At 43.1% G+C, this 20,146-nt stretch overlaps 1 protein-coding gene across 2 annotated transcripts in view; it reads right to left on the reverse strand.

The window, feature by feature from the left end:
• Window positions 1-701: 701 nt before the first annotated feature.
• The window catches only part of USF3 (upstream transcription factor family member 3), an 86,503-nt gene continuing 67,058 nt past the window's right edge, over window positions 702-20,146 (reverse strand). For both annotated transcript variants that reach the window (XM_048819504.2, XM_075119251.1), the window contains exons 6-7: window positions 12,488-12,584; window positions 702-7,289 (exon numbers count right to left, since the gene is read on the reverse strand). In XM_048819504.2, coding sequence (XP_048675461.1) covers window positions 832-7,289; window positions 12,488-12,584 — 6,555 coding nt within the window. In that variant the 3' untranslated portion in view covers window positions 702-831. The remainder of the gene's footprint in view (window positions 7,290-12,487; window positions 12,585-20,146) is intronic.

Genomic DNA, 20,146 nt, shown 5'->3' on the forward strand with positions numbered 1-20,146 from the left:
CAACTGACAGATGACAAAAAACATGACGGCTGTGTCTATGTTGATTACACTAAAAGGGGTAATAAATTATATTAAAAACTCTATACACAGTTCAGCAGGAACTGATGCCATTCCAAATACAAATCTGAATAAAATTCTTCTCCACAGAAAGTGACAGCAAATCAAGTTTTAAGGGAAACTGAATGTTTTAAAATAACATAAATGTTTTACTGCTACTCAGAAGCTGACCCTGGAAACATACACACAAATTTTTACCTGATTAACTCTGCCTTAATTAGTATGTATGTCACAAGCTTTAACAGACAAAAAGCCAAAGTCTCTATCAACTAAAACTGGCTTGATACCAATTTGACTTAAAGACCAGGTATGTGCGAGGCTCTTTAAGATACTTTACAAAAAACCCCAAATTCTAAACAGTTCACTTTATCTTCTGGACAAGTTAATTAACAAAGAATTAAAATAAAAACTCAAGCACTTATTTCCTCCAGTCTCATCTCCCACAAGGCTAATCTTTTACTTGGTACTTTAGATCCAAGAGCTGAAAGAGTCAGTTATTCTAGAACGATCAGATTTTTGAATGCTGTAAAATCAACATTCAATATTTGTATAGCTCTAGATGTTGCATTCTTACTGTTAATGATAAGAATTGCTATAGGCACTGGTGCTTTAAAGTCAGTAAGTGGGTGGATATACAGTATGTATATAAATACAGAAGTACCCACATATATACATACTTTTAGACAAACAGTGATGCTATGAATGGTCTCTTCAAGGATGCCTTTTTTTTTTTTTAACATAACCCTTCAGACTAAACCGTCAATCTATCAATTTTCATACAGCTGAACTACAATCATGACCTAGAATATGGCTTATGTTGTGGGCAGGTCGGTTTGAGGACTGCTTGGAAGAATCTGAAGCTGACGTGTTTGCTATTGAAAGCAAAGGTGACATTGCTGAACCATCTGGAGGAAGAGCTGTGGCTATTTCTGGAAACAAAGATGTCAAGTTAAAATTGGATAAGTGTGACGTATTGGTCATGTGCATTGGCGGCATATCTGGGAGAAGAGGAAAACTTGGCTGAGCAAAACCAACTGGTCTGGGAGGAGATAAAATGGATCCAAATCGATTGTTTAAACCTCCGCTACTGGGCTTTTCTGTGCTTGGATTAGGAAACATTTGATTGGGAAAGTAAGGGATAGAAATGTCATTGGAAAGAGTAGGATGAGCAGGAGAATAAGGCGGATAGAAAGATGGCAGTGTATTTTGAGGATCTACTGGGATTAGGGCTGGTGTTCGAGTGGCACTGGGCTGAGTAACTGGTGGAATGAAAGAAGTATTGGCATTTATTGGTGGATTCATACTTCCCTCTGGAATAAATGGAAATCCAAAATTTTGAGACAAAGCATGCTGGTCAGGGGCTGCATTATCATTAGACACTTGAGGGCCATCAGACATAAAACGGACAATGCTGCCTCTTTTTTCTATCGTAGATTGCTGGCGCCCAAGGATCATACTGCCACCAGTAGACAGGGGAAGATGGGGCAGACTAGGGTCAAATACATTTCCATGTCTTTGATTTCCAGATCGATTCCTTTCAGGCTGGCGGATTTTAGAACCACTATTATCCTGTAGAGGATGCCTTGATCGCTGAGTAACTGAAGAATTTGGCTGACGAACAGATGGTTGCCCTTGCTCAGCATTCCCATGAGAGATAGCAGGGTGTGGGAGAGCTGGCCGGACAACTCCATGCATGTTGCTAGAAACAGGTGTATTCATGTGGCTCTTGGTTCCATGACTGTCAGTCATTCTCATGGGATTGGACTTCTGTACAGAAATATTTGGGCTTGTGTTTCGACCTTGAATATCTCCTGAGGAAGAAGAACTTGAAAAAGGAATATTTAAAGAACTATTCCTAGTATTAATTGTACCCATAGACATGTCACAACTTTCTCTATTCTGACCTTCACCATCTCTTCGAATGTGGACGCTCTCTCGTGCTGGGGGACAATTATATTCAATTGTGGAGGATGCACTGCACTGCGTATTCCTCTGATGTTCTGAAATTGATCTTTGGCTTCCACTAACCTGATCTCCAAGATGAGGGGCAAGTAAACTCTGCATAAAACTTTGGTGGCATGTATTTTCATTGTCCCTTGGCGGAAGAGCATTTCCTGTTGGAATACCCCGAACTGGTTGATAGGGCAATCTCTTTTGTCTCTCTATGGGTGGCCCAGTATTTTGACTAATTCGAAAAGCTTGTGATTGCATGCCCCTGAGGGATGATACAGAGTTACCAATTTCACTATTTCTTGAGGCCTGTACATCAAAATTGCCTGTTGGCTGTTGGCTGGCCCCATTTGGTTTGAATGTCTGACAATCAGAAAGCCGTTGAACTTCTGGGCCAACCGCATGGTCTACAGATATACGACTCTGCATGTTATGAATGACCAAACCTTTATTCCTAGAAACATCTAGGTAACTTCTCATTTCAAGCTGGTCTGGAACCCGAGAGCCCTGAAGGGATATCCCTATTCTCTGTTCTGAATTAGAAGGCGTCTTCCCAATAAGTGCCTCTGCAGAGTAACTAGAAACTCTGTTTCTTTCTTGTCTATGTGGGGCACAGGTCATATCTGATGGCCTGGTTACAATACTTGGCTGGGACACCATTTGTTGCTCCAAGCCCCTGGCGGTCAGAAGTCTCTGCATCTGATTATGTCCAGATACATGTTCGGATGAAACCCCTGAGCCTTGCTGTCTGTTGCCAACATCCTGTTGCTGATGATGCATAATATCTTGATTTAGATGGTTCTGAGGATGGTTATGATGGTTTCTGCTTGTTGAAGGGTTTTCACAGTTCTTTTCAGGCTGGGAAGCTCCAAAGTGCTGCTGCATCTGCTGCTGTATTTGCTGGTGGTGGGGATGAGGCTGCCCACTTTTTTGCCGAGTTTGATCATTTCCATGATGCTTCTGCTGTAAAGAAAGTTGACTCGCTTGGGTTCCCTGGACAAGGCTTCGTTTCTTTTGCATTTGCACCTCTTGCTGTATTGCTCTTTGTTGGTGGACACTGTGGGATTGAGAATGGACTGAGCTCTCTGCATGAGGAACATGGTGCTGTAGCTGATATAAGTGATGCCTCTCTCTTAACTGTCCAGCCTGCTGTTGTTTTAAGTATGGGTGGTTACTATGAAGATGAGATACGCCTTGAGCAGGTACATGCTGTATAGGTTGCAGATGCTGACCTCCTGTCTGACCTTGCTGCTCTGAAATGGATGGCTGAGAACTGCACTGAACTTCAGTTTGCCTCAAAGCAGAGGTCACAAAGTTGTTGTTGGATGGGAATAATCTGTTAAGACCATCTGTGTGCCCTTGATTGCTCACTGACACAACCGGATTGGATGAATTAGGAGGGATCTGACTAACCAACATTTGAGTTTGGTCAGCAATACTGTCTGGTGTTCGGTTCGTCAATGCCACGCCTTCAAGCCTGACAGGTGTTGTCTGACACTGCTTCTGCCTCTTTGCTGTAGAAAGCAGAAGGTCCTCTTGGACAGCACGTTTAGCAGAGTCTTTGCGACTTTCATGGTTTTGCTGCTTTAAGTGGGGTTCCTGCATCTGTGGAGCCTGCATGGTGTTTGCCCTAATAGCACTCAGTTGATCTTGAACATATTCAGTCATCATAGCTGATCCTGGAGACTGATTGACATAGGAACTAGATGCTATGGACCGAATCTCTGTGGCAGGAACAGTGGCTTGCTCTGAAGGCTGGGATAAACCTGAGCAACTTACAAGGGGGTGGATGATGCGACTTTGATGTATGAGATTATTTACACTTAAACTGGTTACATTTGGTGATTGGGAAGTTGATATCTGTACAGTATTTGATGTTTCCACTCCTACAGAACAGCTGGGTTTTTCCACTGGTCTATCAACATTTGTTTGCACTGGATCCTGAGCTTGGAATTTGTTTGGTGCTGCTTCCAACTGTCCTACATTAGCTTTACCTGTTTGTGGTTTAAAAGGCTGCTGCTCCCTTTCCAAAGGTGCAACTTCAGAAGATTTAGAGGCAGCATCCCTTAAATTAACTTGTATCCCCCCTCCACTTTTTTCAAGGTTCTCTTGGTCAAAAATAGCTCTTGCTGCAAGAGCTACAATGTCAGTTTGCTCTGAAAAAGTGCAACTGTTACATGTATTTGTTGATGTGCTGCTGGTTACATCTTCCCTAGATGTGTCTGGCAACATGGATGCAACTGAGAAGCCACGACTGCTCCCAGAGCTAGTTGACATTGGAGAGTCCGCCTGCCTGCTAGCAATAAGAGAACCACTAACAACCTCTTGATCGGAAATGCAGGAATGATGTTGCGTGAGAGTGTCACCTTCAGTGTTCATTAACAAAAGTTCCTGCTTCTCAGGCAAATCAACATTTGATTTTATTGTTTTAGAGTTTTCTGGGGGGAAATCAGAGTGTTCCACCTGAAGCGAAAAAGAGGGTTTTAGCATCGCTGTTCTTTCTTTAGTAAGGTCAGACAGCATTCTGGTTAGACCTTGTCCCTCTAACAAGTCTGTGGTTTGCATCACAATTGATGACTCTTGCCCAACACTGCAGGTCTCTGAAATGCTTTCTGCCTCAGAAGCATGGTCTGTCGTTGCACTGTTTTGTGGAGCTAATGCCCCAGAAACCTGAGAAATTGTCACGTGTGCTTCAGTGGCAGAGGACATTGAGATGCTAGTGGTAACAAATGATTTGGAAGATTCTGGCAACACAGAGTTGGGTAACGGGTTATTCCGAGATGTTTGCAGAAGAGCAGTGGAATCTTTGGAACTTGATGGAACCAGTACAAACTGTTCTGACATCACAGATTCTAGCGGTGATGAACTCGGTACCTCTGTTGAACTCAGCTCTGGTAAACTCACCATCTGTTCAGAACTCAGAGTCTCTTTGGATTGACAGTCAGAAATGCTTACATCAGTTGGTGCTGCCACGCTGTTTGCTTGTGATACAGCTAAGGCTTGTGATACTACAGGAATGTTTTCAATGAGTCGTTCACCATCTGAATGCTCTGCTGTAGCTTCCACGTTAGTGCAATCAAGCTTCCCTGCTTCTCTGCAAGGATTCGCTGGACATGATGCTTTGCTGTTGGCTGCTAAATGTTTTTTAGTACTTGTCTTTTTGTTTGTCCTTTTTGATTTTATGTTTGATGGCAAACCAGCAGAAGCTTTTTTTGGAGAAATGTTTATAGAATTAGAAGCACTGGATAACACTGTTGAACTTTCGGTAGCTATGGAAGATGCTGCAGAAGTTGGTAATGAAACACAGTTAATTGGGGCAATCTGGCTGCTGGCAGTTGTTGGATTAGTAGGCTGACTAAGGGACAGCTGTAAACAGCTTTGCCCAGCCATTTGTGATATACTCTGATTGAGGTTAGCTAAAGCACCAAATGTATTGAGGGCAACATTGGTATTCGGATCTTCGCTAGTGGTAGGTTGAATAATTTGCATAGGGGCTTGATTTGAAGCTCCAGACGAGGACATCATAGGTTGCAATGCAAACAGCTGTCCATTTAAAGAAATAGTCTGAGGCTGTTGTTGATTTGACATTGTAACTGAAAAAGTTTGTGTAGCGCTAGAAGATGGTAAAGAAGGTGGTCTTGGTAATATATGGACAAGATGTTTCCCTCCAAAAGTTTGTGGAGCAGAGGCATTTTGCACAGAGCTGTTAGAGCTTGCTATTGGACTGGCTCCATTCACAGGAACTCTGAGAGAACCAGGGGGCTGGGCAGAGAGGAGAGGAAGAGAATTCTGATTAGCTGCTTGTATAATTACAATCTGTTGACTAACGGTTTGGCTGGGGACTTCAGCTCTCACCACTGGTGGACATGGAGTGGTGTTAGGAGGCTGGAGAATTATAACATTCTGATTAGCTGGTACTGCAGTAACAGCTGACCCAATTGTCTGAGCCATCTGAATTACCTGCATAGCTGAATTCAATGGAAAGATGTTTCCAGCAGGCTGGGTTTTAACCTGTGGTTGAGTGATTAATGGCTGCATAGGTACAGATGGGCAAGAGGGCAAGGTAACAACATTTTGTTCAGCTGTCTGCCCATCTCCAGGCACAGAAGTATTCAAACTGATGCTTGGAGCCAAATGTCTGTTATGGGTGGAAGATATGGTACCAGCACCATTAACTGGCTCGTTTAACAATGCAGTCATAACACTGGACGGTGTCTGGGTTAATGGCTGAACAGTGTTTCCTGCTAGTTGCAAAGTAGTCCATGTGGTTTGTGTGATTCCAGCTGAAGGGATCCGTGTAAGGCTACTCATGTTTTTCAAATCAGAAGTGCCAACACCTGAAGAGCCTGAAAAAGACCAACAGTTGTCTAATGGACCAGCAGGCAGTGTGCTTATTGCTGTAACAGCCTTAACAGTTTCTATTGCAGAAGTCACAGGGACCCCAGCACTACTTAATAAGTCTGTAGTTTTGAGGATGTTTACTGAAGGGAGGCTATCCACAATGGAGAGTCTCACAGATGGGGTACAAGTGGTATCAGTTGCTGAAACGACAAAGCTTTCTTGAAATTCACTTCTAGGATCCTGTAAGCTTGAAGAGGTCACATTCACCTGTTGAACTTGAGAGGCCTCTATGGTGGTGTTAGAAGGAATGCTGATGCCATGCATGATTGTTTTTTTCATCAACTTGGTGCATTCTTGTCCATTTTTAATTTTGGGGACATTTTGATCATTCTGTGGTGTGCTACTTGAGGAACACTGTAATTCTTGTTCTGTCCCAGACTGACAAGCATTCTGTGAGCTTGCAGTAGCAGAGGTAAGCATGTCCTGCTCATTCTCTGAGGTGGAAAGTTCAAGCACAGTCTCAGCAGGAACTGGTTGATTGGACGCCAATGGAGAAACTGTGGTCTGAGACCATGGCTTGTTTTCTGTGGGGTAAACACCAGAAATGGTCACAGGAGTCACTAGGTTGCAAGTTCTCTGAACTGGTACAACATTGGCTGTTTGTTTTTGTAAATTATGACCAACATTAAAAGTTATTCCCTGGACAGATGCCCCCTGGTTATTTCCACCAGGCTGACTCCCATTCGAATAGACAATGATGTTCTTTTGAACCTGATCGCTAGGAATAACAACAGAGACCTTTGCACTTTTGAGATTCCCTTTCCAGTGAATTGTGGGATCATCATACAGGCAAATGTCATTTGCTTTCAGTAGTTCTATGTATCGCCCATTTTCCTTCTGGAGTTCATCCAACTGTTTCCGGAGCTTTTTTATCTCTTCAGCTGCAAAACAGTGAGAATACAACTTTACAGTGGTGTAATTAAAAATGCCAGAAATTATTATTGTCATCATGTGATTTGGGAAATAGACTCTAAGTGTCACTGTAATAAACTCTTAATATGACATGCTGTCTCTAAAACCCGTACTTATAAGGGCTTCTAAGTACGACCAAGTCTCTTTTACAGTATGGCACCCTATCACCTTCCTGCTCAGTTTAGCAATGTCACACCAGAGCACTCAATCACTGTAATAGACAGAGACATTTGTTTTTCCATCTAGGCCATCTGTTAGTGGACTAAATCATACTGGAAGTTTAGGACAATTGATGAAATTCTGTAACAAATGAAAAAAGCATTGGCACATTAATTTGTCTTTTCTCTGTGGCCAAACACCTGTAATGCATTTATATTGCAAACTGCATTGGTATTCTCTTGGCTTCCCAGTTCATTTTTACATTTTATTAAACCCACTGTAGTATTTACACAGAAAGGGGCAAGAAAATATTTTTGCAATGGACCGAGGGACAGGTGTGATATCTAAAATTAATTTTAACTCATTTTTAAAACTGACTATATTTCAAGTTAAAATTAGCCATTTAAAAGCACAGTCTGTAGGGACAAACAGAATCATAGACCACAACAAATTACAGTAAAAGAATAGCTCAATGGTACCTGTTGCTGTTTTATAGTGCTTACTTTTAAGAAGGTTGCTCTCGAAAGCAAAATATTTTAACATGATTTTTGGGGGGATCCCCAAAACCATGCTATTAACTTTCAAGATACTTGAGTAGAGAGGCAGCAGCCCCAGACTAGTCCCATAGGAAGACCCCACCCCGCATGTTTATAATGAGATCACTTAATTCTGAAATTTGTGAGAGGTTTTTCATAGATTCCAAGGCCAGAAGGGACCATTGTGATCATCTAGTCCAGGAGTCGGCAACCTGTGGCACATGAGCTGATTTTCAGTGGCACTCACACTGCCTGGGTCCTGGCCACCGGTCTGGGGGGCTCTGCATTTTAACTTAATTTTAAATGAAGCTTCTTAAACATTTTAAAAACCTTATTTACTTTACATACAACAATAGTTTAGTTACATATTATAGACTTGTAGAAAGAGACTTCTAAAAACTTTACAATGTGTTACTGGCACGCAAAACCTTAAATTAGAGTGAATAAATGAAGACTTGGCACACCACTTCTGAAAGGTTGCTGACCCCTGATCTAGTTTGATCTCTTGAATAACACAGGCTATAGAACTTCTCCCAAAATTTTCCTAGAGCATATTCTTTAGAAAAACATCCAATCTTGATTTAAATATTTCCAGTGATGGAGAATCCATGACAAACCTTGGTAAATTGTTTCAACAGTTAATTATACTCACTATTAAAAATTTACATCTTATTTCCCTTCTGAATTTGTCTAGCTTCAACTTCCAGCCATTGGATCATGTTATAAAAAACTCTCTCTACTAGACTGAAGAACCCATTTTCAAATAATTTGTTCCCTAGGCAGGTGCTTATAGACTGTAAATGAAGTCATCCCTTAACCTTTTTGTTAAACTAAATAGATTGAGCTCTTTGAATCTATCATTGTAAGGCATGTTTTCTAATCCTTTAAATCACTAAGAATCATAGAATATCAGGGTTGGAAGGGACTTCAGGAGGTCATCTAGTCCAAACCCCTGCTCAAAGCAGGACCAATCCCCAACTAAATCATCCCATCCAGAGCTTTGTCAAGCCTGACCTTACATCCTCTAAGGAAGGAAATTCCACTATCACCTCCCTAGGTAACCCATTCCAGTGCTTCACCACCCTCCCACTGAAATAGTTTTTCCTAAAATTCAACCTAAACCACCCACACTGCAATTTGAGACCATTACTCCTTGTTCTGTCATCAGCAATCACTGAGAACAGTCTAGATCCATCCTGTTTGGAATCCCCTTTCAGGTAGTTGAAAGCAGCTATCAAATCCCCCCTCATTCTTCTCTTCTGCAGACTAAATAATCCCAGTTCCCTCAGCCTCTCCTCATAAGTCATGTGCTCCAGTGCCCTAATAATTTTTGTTGCCCTCCGCTGGACTTTTTCCACATCCTTCTTGTAGCGTGAGGCCCAAAACTGGACACAGTACTCCAGATGAGACCTCACCAATGCTGAATAGAGGGGAATGATCATGTTCCTTAATCTGCTGGCAATGCTCCTACTTATACAGCCCAAAATGCTGTTAGCCTTCTTGGCAATAAGGGCACACTGTTGACTCATATCCAGCTTCTTGTCCACCGTAACCCCTAGGTCCTTTTCTGCAGAGCTGCTGCCTTACCACTCAGTCCCTAGTCTGTAGCAGTGCATGGGATTCTTCCGTCCTAAGTGCAGGACTCTGCACTTGTCCTTGTTGAACCTCATCTGATTTCTTTTGGCCCAATTCTCTAATTTGTCTAGGTCTCTCTGTAACCTATCCCTACCCTCCAGCGTATCTACCACTCCTCCCACTTTAGTGTCATATGCAGACTTGCTGAGGATGCAATCCATGCCACCCTCCAGATCATTAATGAAGATATTGAACAAAACTGGCCCCAGGACTGACCCTTGGGGCACTCCGCTTCATGCCGGCTGCCAACTAGACATGGAACCATTGATTACTATCCATTGAGCCCGACAATCTAGCCAACTTTCTATCCAGCCCATATTTCTTTAACTTGCTGGCAAGAATACTGTGGGAGACCGTATCAAAAGCTTTGCTAAAGTCAAGGAATAACACGTCCACAGAGCCAGTTATCTCATCATAGAAGGCAATTAGGTTACTCAGGCATGACTTGCCCTTGGTGAATCCATGCTGACTGTTCCTGATCACTTTCCTTTCCTCTAAGTGCTTCAAAATGAATTCCTTGAGGACCTGCTCCATGATTTTTCCAGGGACTGAGGTGAGGCTGACTGGCCTGCAGTTCCGCGAATCCTCCTTCTTTCCTTTTTTAAAGATTGGCACTACATTAGCCTTTTTTTCAGTCATCCGGGACCTCGCTTGATAGCCATGAGTTTTCAAAGATAATGAGTAATGGCTCTGTAAATCACATCCGCCAATTCATTTAGCACCCTCGGATGCAGCGCATCCAGCCCCATGGACTTATGCTCATCTATTTTCTAAATAGGCCTGAACCATTTCTTTCTCCCCAGAGGGCTGGTCACCTCCTCCCCATACTGTGTTACCCAGTGCAGTAGTCTGGGAGCTGACCTTGCTCGTGAAAACAGAGGCAAAAAAAGCACTGAGTACATTAGCTTTTTCCACTTCCTCTGTCACTAGGTTGCCTCCTCCATTCAGTAAGGGGTCCAGACTTTCCTTGACCTTCTTGTTGTTGCTAACATACCTGTAGAAACCCTTCTTGTTACTCTTAACATCCCTTGCTAGCTGCAACTCCAAGTGTGATTTGGCCTTCCAGATTTCACTCCTGCATGCCTGAGCAATATTTTTATACTCCTCCCTGGTCATTTGTCCAATCTTCCACTTCTTGTAAGCCTCTTTTTTGTGTTTAAGATCAGCAAGGATTTCACTGTTAAGTCAAGCTGGTCGCCTGCCATGTTTACTATTCTTTCTATACATCAGGATGGTTTGTTCCTGCAACCTCAATAAGGATTCTTTAAAATACAGCCAACTCTCCTCTTCTGTGGCTCTTCTCTGGACCCTTTCCAATTTATCAACATCCTTCTTGAACTGAGGACACCAGAACTGGACACAGAATTCCAGCAGCCAAATAACCTCTTGCCTCTTACTCAATATTCGCCTACTTATCCATCCAAGAATCATATTAGGTCTTTTGGCCACAGCGTTGCATTGGGAGCACATGTTCAGCTGATTATCCACCATGACCTCCCATACCTCTGTTACAGTCAATACTTCTCAGGATAGAATCCCCATCCTGTAAGTATAGCCTACATTCTTTCTTCCTAGATGTATTCTTTACATCTAGCCGTATTAAAATGCATATTGTTTACTTGTGTCCAGCTTAACAAGTGATCCAGATCGCTCTGTATCAGTGACCTGTCCTCTTCACTATTTATCACTCCCCTAGGTTTTGTCATCTGCAAACTTTATCAGTGATGATTTTGTTTTCTTCCAGGACATTGATAAAAATATTCAACAGCATAGGAGCAGAAACTGATCCCTGAGGGACCTGACTAGAAACACACCTGTTCAATAATTCCCCATTCACAGTCACATTTTGAGACCTTTCACTTAGCCAGTTTTTAGTCAATTTAATGTGTGCCATGTTAATTTTATAGCTTTCTAATTTTTAATCAAAATGTCATGCAATACGAAGTCAAATGCCTTACAGAAGAATAAGTATGTTACATCAGCACTATTACTTTTATCAACCAAACTTGTAATCTCATAAAAAAAAAAGATACCAAGTTAATTTTGCAGGATCCATTTTTCATAAATCCATGTTGATTGGCATTAGTTACATTACCCTCCTTTAATTCTTGATTAATCAAGTCCCATATCAGCTACTCCATTATTTTGCCTGGGCTCAGTGTCAGACTGACAGACCTATAATTACCCAGGTCATCCCATTTACCCATTTTAAAAAGACTGGCAAAATATTAGCTTTCTCTGGTTTAATTACTCTGGTCTATTAATTTACAGGCAACAGATATTAGGACAGTCAAATTAAAACCACTAGAAGTGGAATCTGCAGAAATGATTGCATTAAGTGTAAACTTATCAATGACAGTATACCATGATAGGGATGCTTCAATTTGCTATAGTTAAATGCAAGAATGTGCGGTAGGGCATATGCTTCAACTTTCTTGTTTTCAAGTTACCTTAAGCAACCATTTCTCCTCTCCACCCCTATAAACTCTTGGGATTCCCCAGTTTGTTGATCCAGCTGAAGTAAAGAATTGCTGATTTCATTACTAGGCTCACTAGCCAAGGAGGACAGGAATGAAATGCATAATGAACACAATGAATTCATTAATGTTCCAGGGATGAAGCTGCTGCCTTGTAGCAGAGAAAAAGAACACGGGATGGGAACAATGGTGATGTCATGTCAATATGCCACATCCTCACTGGATTAGTAAGGAGAGGAGAGTATTAATACACTGTTGTGGGAAAAAACAGCACTGATCTAATACAGTACACCCAGTGCCACATTACCACAGTGGAAGAGAAAGGGAAATTCAAGAACCTTCACCACATTTTATACTTACCTTGTTCATTGTTCCCTCCATTCAACAGGAGTTCATCATTTTGCCTTTTCATTTCTGTTATATATTTAAAGGCCTGATCCAGGATCATGTTCTTACTCTACAAAAGAATGTGTGTATATTAGGGAAAAAGATCTATCAATGAAACTTTTAAAATCAAAAGCAGACCTACTAGTGAAAAGTCTGTACACATCACTTTTCAAACCTGGGATTTCAACTGGAATGTTCATTTTAAGGATGTGCCAAACTTGTCTGACATTTTTAATTATTTCCCTTGTATTTTCCTTCCAAAAAAGATTGGCTACTTTCTTCACAGTATGTGTGATTCTTTGGGATGCTCCGTCCACATGGTTTCCACTTCTTTTGACATGTACTCTGAAATAAAATTCCTTTTGGTTAGCAGTGACCACTGGGGCCATGGCTGTGCCATCAACGTCCTTGTGCCCCTCCACTCCAGGGAATAAAGAGCAGAGTGGGCACAACTGTTCCTCAGTTTCTTTGATGATACTGAATCCTACAGCCATAGGACTCTGTAGAAGCAGGGAAGGAGGGTGGGTCGTGGAATCCAAGTGAACAACACATCTTGTAAGGTAAAGTAACTGTTCTTAGAGTGATTGTCCAGATGGATGCCAGTTCTGGTGGCTAGCAAGCAGTGATCTCATAGTTAGAAGGTGGGTGCTTGGAGTCCTATTTAAATTAGGATTTCAGGACAGGTCTGTCATCTGATCTTGAAGCCTCAACAAAGGAATAATATTTGATAGAAGTGTGGACTGATCCCCATTTAGCCACCCTGCACATTTTGGAAACACAGGTGCTTCTCTGAGAAGCAACAGAAGCTGTCTAAACTCTGGTGGACTGATCTCTAAATGATATAATACAATTAGATACCCATTTAGACAACTTTTTAGTGATACCAACTTGATCCTTAATCCTATCTCCGAAGGCTACAAAGAGCATGGGAAAGCTCCTGAAGGATCTTGTACTATGTCCAGGTACTATGAAAGAGCCCTGACCACAATAAAGGATGTGCAGGTTTGGCTTTTCCCTGGTTTGAGTGAGGCATGGGAAAAAAAACTGGGAGATGAATCAACTGATTTAAATTAAAATCTGAAACAACATTAGGCAGAAACTTGGGGTGAGGCCTAAGAGTCACCATGTCTTTATGGAACACTGAGTAAGGTGAACCAGTCAGAAGGGTCTGAATTTTCCCTATTCTACAAGGTGATGTTATGGGTACTAAAAAGGCAAACTTCATAGATAGAGGGTAAAAAGAGCAGGTTGTTAGGGACTCAAAAGGGGGGCCCTTTAAACCAATTAACACTATGTTGAGGTCCCAAGAAGAAGAGGGCTGAAGGAAACGTATGAATTAAATCCTTGAAGAAACAAACAACTGTAGTGTGGGAAAATATGGTATGACCCTGAACTGGAGGATGATGTGCAGATATTGCTAAAAGTACTCTTATGGAGCTGATAGATAGTTTTGAATGTTCTAGGGCTAGTAGATAGTCCAGAATAGCAGAAACAGTGGCTTTCATGTGAGTCAGGACATGTTGTCCTGCCCAAATAGAAAATCGCTTCCACTTTGCTGCATACCAGAATGCTATATATCAAAATGCCCTGGATTTCAGCTGAACAGCTTCTTCTGCAGGGAGTTAATCAGACAGCACCCAGGCTGTCAGATGTAATCATGCTGGATCTGGGCATAAAATCTGACCTCCATTTTGCAAAACCAAGTTAGGTAGACCAGGTAATATGATCAGAGGCTATGCTGACATGTTCACCAGATCTGAGTACCAGAATTGTCTGGATCAAGTTGAGCTGAATGTTGTCTAAGTTTTCTCAGAACACTTGGTATTAATGGGATTGGAGGGTAGGAATACATGAATGCTGGCGCCTATGAGAGGATGAAGTACCCAACTGGGAGCCTGGGCTTGAACTCTCTCTCTAGAACAGAATGCATGGCATTTCTTGTTCTGGTCGGTGGCAAACAGATCTATTTTTGGGCACCCCAAATATGTGAAAGATGCTCAGTAGAACTGAGTCTTTGTCAGTCCACTCGTGGTTGGCTGTGAATTCTCTGCTGATCTGATCTGCTAGAGCATTTTGCAAGCCTGGAAGATGCAGAGCCTCTGATGTGATTTGATAATGAATGCACCAGCCTGAGACAGATGGCTTCTTGGCAGAGTGGATATGACCATGCTCTTCCCGTATCTGTTGACATAATACATGGCTGTGGTGTTGTCTATCATCACCTGGAAAGTAGATCCCTGTAACAAGAACAGAAATGCCATTCAGGCTAGACAAACTGCTCTGAGTTTCAGGACATTTATGATAAGATGAGCTTCTGGAGGGGAAAGGGTAGTGACAGGACCCAAAGGCTTTATGTTTGAAGTGAGTCCAGATGAGCTCCTCATCCCAGTGAGCATCCATCACCAGTATCTTGGTAGACAGAGGGGCAGAAAAGAGTACTCCATTGCACACGTGAAGAAGATCCTTCCACCAATCCAATGAGGAGAGGACTTCTCATGGGACCTTCATGGCCATGTGGTGCCTGCTGGATAGATACTTGCTGGATAGTCTCGTATGCTGTGTGACACTGATGCAGGAGGTCATGTGACCCAGGATTCTAAGGCATGCTCTTGCGGACATCTCTGGTTGAGCCTGCAGATGACTGAGGAGACCCATTATAGTCTGGAACCTCTCCTGCATGAGATAGCTGACCTCAGATCTAACACAGCTCCTATGAATTCTATGCTTTACATCAGTAAAAGTGTGAATTTGTCTTTGTTAATCTTGAGCCCCAGTGTGGTGAAAATCCCTAAGATCATATAAATCAAGTTGGTCAGCTTCTGAGATGATTTTACCTGGATCAGTCAGCCATCTAGGTATGGTTATACCAGAATGTCATGTCCTCTTATGTGGGCTTCAATGACCTCTAGATACTCGGTGAATACTCTCAGTGTGGTGGAGAAACCAAAGGGCAGGACCCTGAATTGACAGACTCCCGCACTTCAAATTTGAGGCTTGAACTTGATGGGGTTATTGCCCTGGAAGGGGTGGGACTTTAGAGGAATCTGATTAGAGGGCGGGGCCTGAATGCAGGAGATCACTGAAAAAAGCCACTGGGGTGGTCTGCGATGATAAGGCTGCTACAGAGGGATAAGTTCAGGGTTGCCACCCTGAACCTGCAGTGAGGATGAATCTGATGAGATGTCTCAAGTCTAAAATGCCTGCCTTGCTTTTCCTTGGGCCTAAACAATAATGGGAGGAGAACCTCTGATCTCTGAATCTGAAGGGCACCTCTTCCAGAAGGGAGCACAACTCCTGTTTTAACAGTATCTCATGAGAAGAGTCCCTGAAAAGGAAGGGTGAAGGAGAGTGCAGGGTAAGAAAGGACTGGAATTGGATAGAAAACCCCGTTTATAATTTCCAGGAACATTCTGGTCTGAGGTGATCCAGGTCCATACGTCCCAAAAATAAAAAAGACAGTTGTCAAAAGGGTGTGGAACAGGGTATCTGTTGCTGACTGGCCATGGGCAGTCAGGCCTAGAGGTGAAAACAAGAATTCAGCCTACCGGTTAGAGCTGGATCCAGGATGGGTTGAATCCAAGAAACGAGCTGGGTCAGTACCAAGGGACAGAAATCAAATGCCAAAGCTGTGGGGAGAGGAGCGGGGGTAAATCAGAGTATAAGCCAGAGATCAGAACCAGAGAGACAGAATCAGAATGCCGGAACAAGAAGGTCAACTGGAGTTGTAAGCCAGAAGCAGAACTGAGAGCTGAAGCCAGAGGGGAGCAGAGCAGGAGCAGGGACTGGAAGCAGGCTGGAGCAGGGACTGGAGCAAAGGCAAGCGCAGCTGCGGGCATGGTATATGCTGAGCAGCCACTGACCTGCTGTGGGGGACAGGCTTATAAGCCAATCAGTGGCTCTGGCCACTCAACAACATTGTAAGGCAGTATTCGTTGCCTAGCAGCACAGTTAGTCAGTGAGCAGGCCAGCAGTTGTTTCTTGCTGGTCTGATCCCTGGCAGCATCAGTCTTGACATGGTTGTGATCAGCAGTCTATAGTGGCATCAAACCTGCTGCTGTGAGGTAGACACAGAGAGTGTGTCGCAGGGGAAGAAGAGGCTGGAGACCTCTGTTACAGTCTCTGCAGACTATAAGAATAAGAGGTAGTGGGTCTCTGTTTGGCAAAACTTTGGGGTCTATCCTGCTTCCTCCTTAGGGTTGGTGAGTATGCCCAGTGAGCGGAAAGCGGCTCTCAAATCCTGTAATAAAGGAAGAAGTTCATCAGTTTGCACTTTAAATAGTTCAGAGCCTTTGAGCAGGATGTCCTCAATGGTTGTTTGCACCTCCTTGGGTTTTCCAGAAGATTGGAGCCATGAAGCTCTGCGCATAGTTATGGAAGTGGCTAATGAATGTGCCACAGCATCAGAGGCATCTAGAGTAGCCTGAAGAGATGTTTGGGCTACAAACTGTCCTTCAGAAACCAGAGAAATTAGCTCCTCCCTATGTTCCCGTGGAAGCTTCTCTATGAATTATACCACCTCTTCCTTACTCAAAGAGTCACATTTTGACAGAAATATGCATCTGGAGACTAACAGAACAATAGATCTTTCTGCCAAGCAGGTCAGGATTTTTAAGGTCCTTCTCTCTTGGAATCATCTTTAGAGGTGGCCCTTGGTGTTTTGGTCTTTTGTGCACTGCTGCCACTGCCCATGATCCCAGGACTGGGTGGTTGTAAAAATATTCAACTCCTTAGGTGGAACTGGATTACGTCTATCAGCTTTCATGGGATGCCAAGGGTGCTAGGGACTGCAACAGAACCACAGCCAGTTCCAAAAACCCTTCATTGATAGGCATGGCAAACCTCCCAGGTGTAGAAGAGTGCAGAATGTCCAGTAATTTGAGGGATTTTTTCTTGCACTCACATGCCTCGAAATCTCCAAAGTGTCTGCCATCTGGGCCATGAGCTGCCCTTCAACTGAGGGACAGGAGTGGAGGCAGAGACATCTTTTGTCTTATTTTACTAGGCATCAGAGCGAGTGACTTATATCTATGTTTGTCCTGGAAACGATGTTCCTTCCTAACCCTTTCTGGTGACGAATGGATGGAGGAGATCTTGACTGTGCTGTCATACTCAGTAGTCAAGGGGTTCAATCCTTTCAATGAACAATGAGCCCAGGAATTCAGTGTAGAGCTGCAGCTAACAGGAGCACTAGCCCAAAGTAACTATTCAGACTTGGTGGGATCTTTTACCTTAGGCTCTGGAGGGGCTCTCATCAAGCACTCCAGTAAAAAAGAGCTTGAAGAAGGCCTCTCTCACTTTCTGTGTCCTTTTGGAGAGGGAGCGACAGATTGAGCATTTGTCAGGTGTCTATTCCTTACTGAAGCAAAAGAGGCACTTAAGAGTGCCCATTACTGAGCAGGATAGCAGCCTCACAAAAGGGGAAAGTTTTAAATGCCACGGATTTTGTTTCAGCCACAGTACCTAAGGTCCCTGTACCAGGGATATTCCATAAACTAGTAAAAAAATTATTTTTTGGGGGGGTTCTTTGTATGTTTGCTTGCTTGCCAACAGGCATTAAAGAAAAAACCTGGTAACTATACTAACTACACTAACTATATTAACTAGTTACTACTGACTAGCCTAATAAGAGATTGCACACTTCACAGAATAAGTGGACAGTGCAGAGGTTCCGTGTCACTGCCATGGATGGTAAAAAGGAACTGGTTGATCACTGGGCCCATTCTGCCCTTTATGCCGGGGGTACAAGGACATCTAGGGCACAGTTGCAACCCCAATGGACACCGCCAGCCAAAAAGAATCCAATCTTGTGCGTATGAGGGCACGTATGCACCAGGAGTGGAATCCCATTCGGACAACCCATTTGAAGCAGCAGCAGAACTTTTGTTGTGAACAAAATAAAACAAAAAGTAGAAAAAACAGCCAAGCAGCTCCAGCCTCGGCCCCTGGCCAGGACCGTGGCACTGGCCATAGCCCCGCACTATGGCTTGGGGTGGGGTGGGGTGTGTGTGGGCAGGGGTAAGGGCGGGGTCGCGAGATAAAAAGTTTGGGAACCACTGCTTTAGTGGGATTTGAAGACAGTCTGCTAATCTTTTCATGCAGTCCTAGAAGATCTTAATATCATCAGTGAAGCAGCACAGTAGTGGCATTACTCCATTGTCTGGAGAAGACGACGACTTTACAGATGGAGGTGAGATTTCCTCAGCCTGAGATTCTTTCCCTTCCTGTATATCGTCTGGTATCAGAGAAGTGTGTGACACCAATGTGTGCAGTACTGGAGGGCAGTTTGTAAGTGCTGGTGTCTGGTATGGTATTGGTGGGTGCTGGTGCTTTCTTTAGGCATCCAATGCAGCCGGTCGTGCTAGTGGCCCCATGGGTCCAGTAACTGCATGGGGGAGGCGATAATGAAGAGACACCAATGATAATCATAATCTCTGGGCCTGTGATATTTAGGAGGTCCCCTAAGATCCTCTTCATGAAAGGGACTCGAGTGGGTAAGGTAGAATGGTCCTGGGATGGATCCCTGTACCAAGATCTCTAAGTCTAATGAATCTTTTCCAGAGCTAAGGAGGGGAGCCTCTGATGTCCTAACCAGTACCAAAGGCTGGAGACATGAGCAAATCTAAATTTGTTGCTTTTGCAGCAGTACCAGCACAGTGGCACTGGTAGACCTTCCCCGTATTGGCGACTCAGGTTCATCAGAGATAATGAGATCCTCTGAAAAGAGGAACCTGGAAGAAGATGGACGACTCTCATAGTTTTCACACAAAGTTTGGGTCAGTATTGCCTGGTAAGATGAAGGTTGTTGTGGTACCAATATGACTGTGGTACCATCTCCCCTTTAAGAAATAGAGAGAGAGGCCACTACTGGGGTATGAATGTGTCTTGCAGCAGGGATTTGGAGCAATCAAATTTTTGAATTGCTCCGCTCCAGCTCCGCTCTGGCACCAATCGTGACTGCTCCAGCTCCGCTCTGCACTCCGACTCAAATTAATTTTTAACTAAATAAAAAAGTGCATACTGTAATTTTGAAAAAACATTATTTTTATTCAGACTTTTAAAACAATTTAAATGTCATCAACAATGATACAAACTAGAATCATTCATAATTCATTCTGTAAAAAATTATTGTAGCAATCAAGTCATCTTTTATAGCCTGCCGCAAATCATTTAAAATTAACTTTAAAGATGAAAACAGTCGCTCTATACTAGCTTGAGTTGTTGGCATGCTCAAACCAATTCTACAGGCAGGCTGAATGTGATGTGGGTAGCTATGAATGGCCTCAAAAACAGACTTAACTTTTAGCCTAACAATAGGCTCCATCACCTCACAATGTTCCCGGAAGTTTCTCTCGAATAATGCTTCATTACAATTATGAATCGCAGAAACTCGCTGGCGTCTTTCCTGTTTATCCAATTCCTTTTCGAAGGCGTCATCTTTTGAAGAATTGGCGCTTGAATTATCTCCATTTCCCTGTGATGGCTGAAGACGTCTCAGAGATGAAAGTTCGAACAAGTTCAGAGTGGAGACGGAAGTTTGAGAACAGCCTGCTATTACTGAAGCATGTGAACTTTCCGAAACCGCAAATTCGATTGTTGATGACTCCTTTTGTTGTGTTTCGTTTTCTTCAACCT

This window comes from Caretta caretta, chromosome 1, assembly GCF_965140235.1.
Source record: "Caretta caretta isolate rCarCar2 chromosome 1, rCarCar1.hap1, whole genome shotgun sequence".
NCBI lineage: Eukaryota > Metazoa > Chordata > Testudines > Cheloniidae > Caretta > Caretta caretta.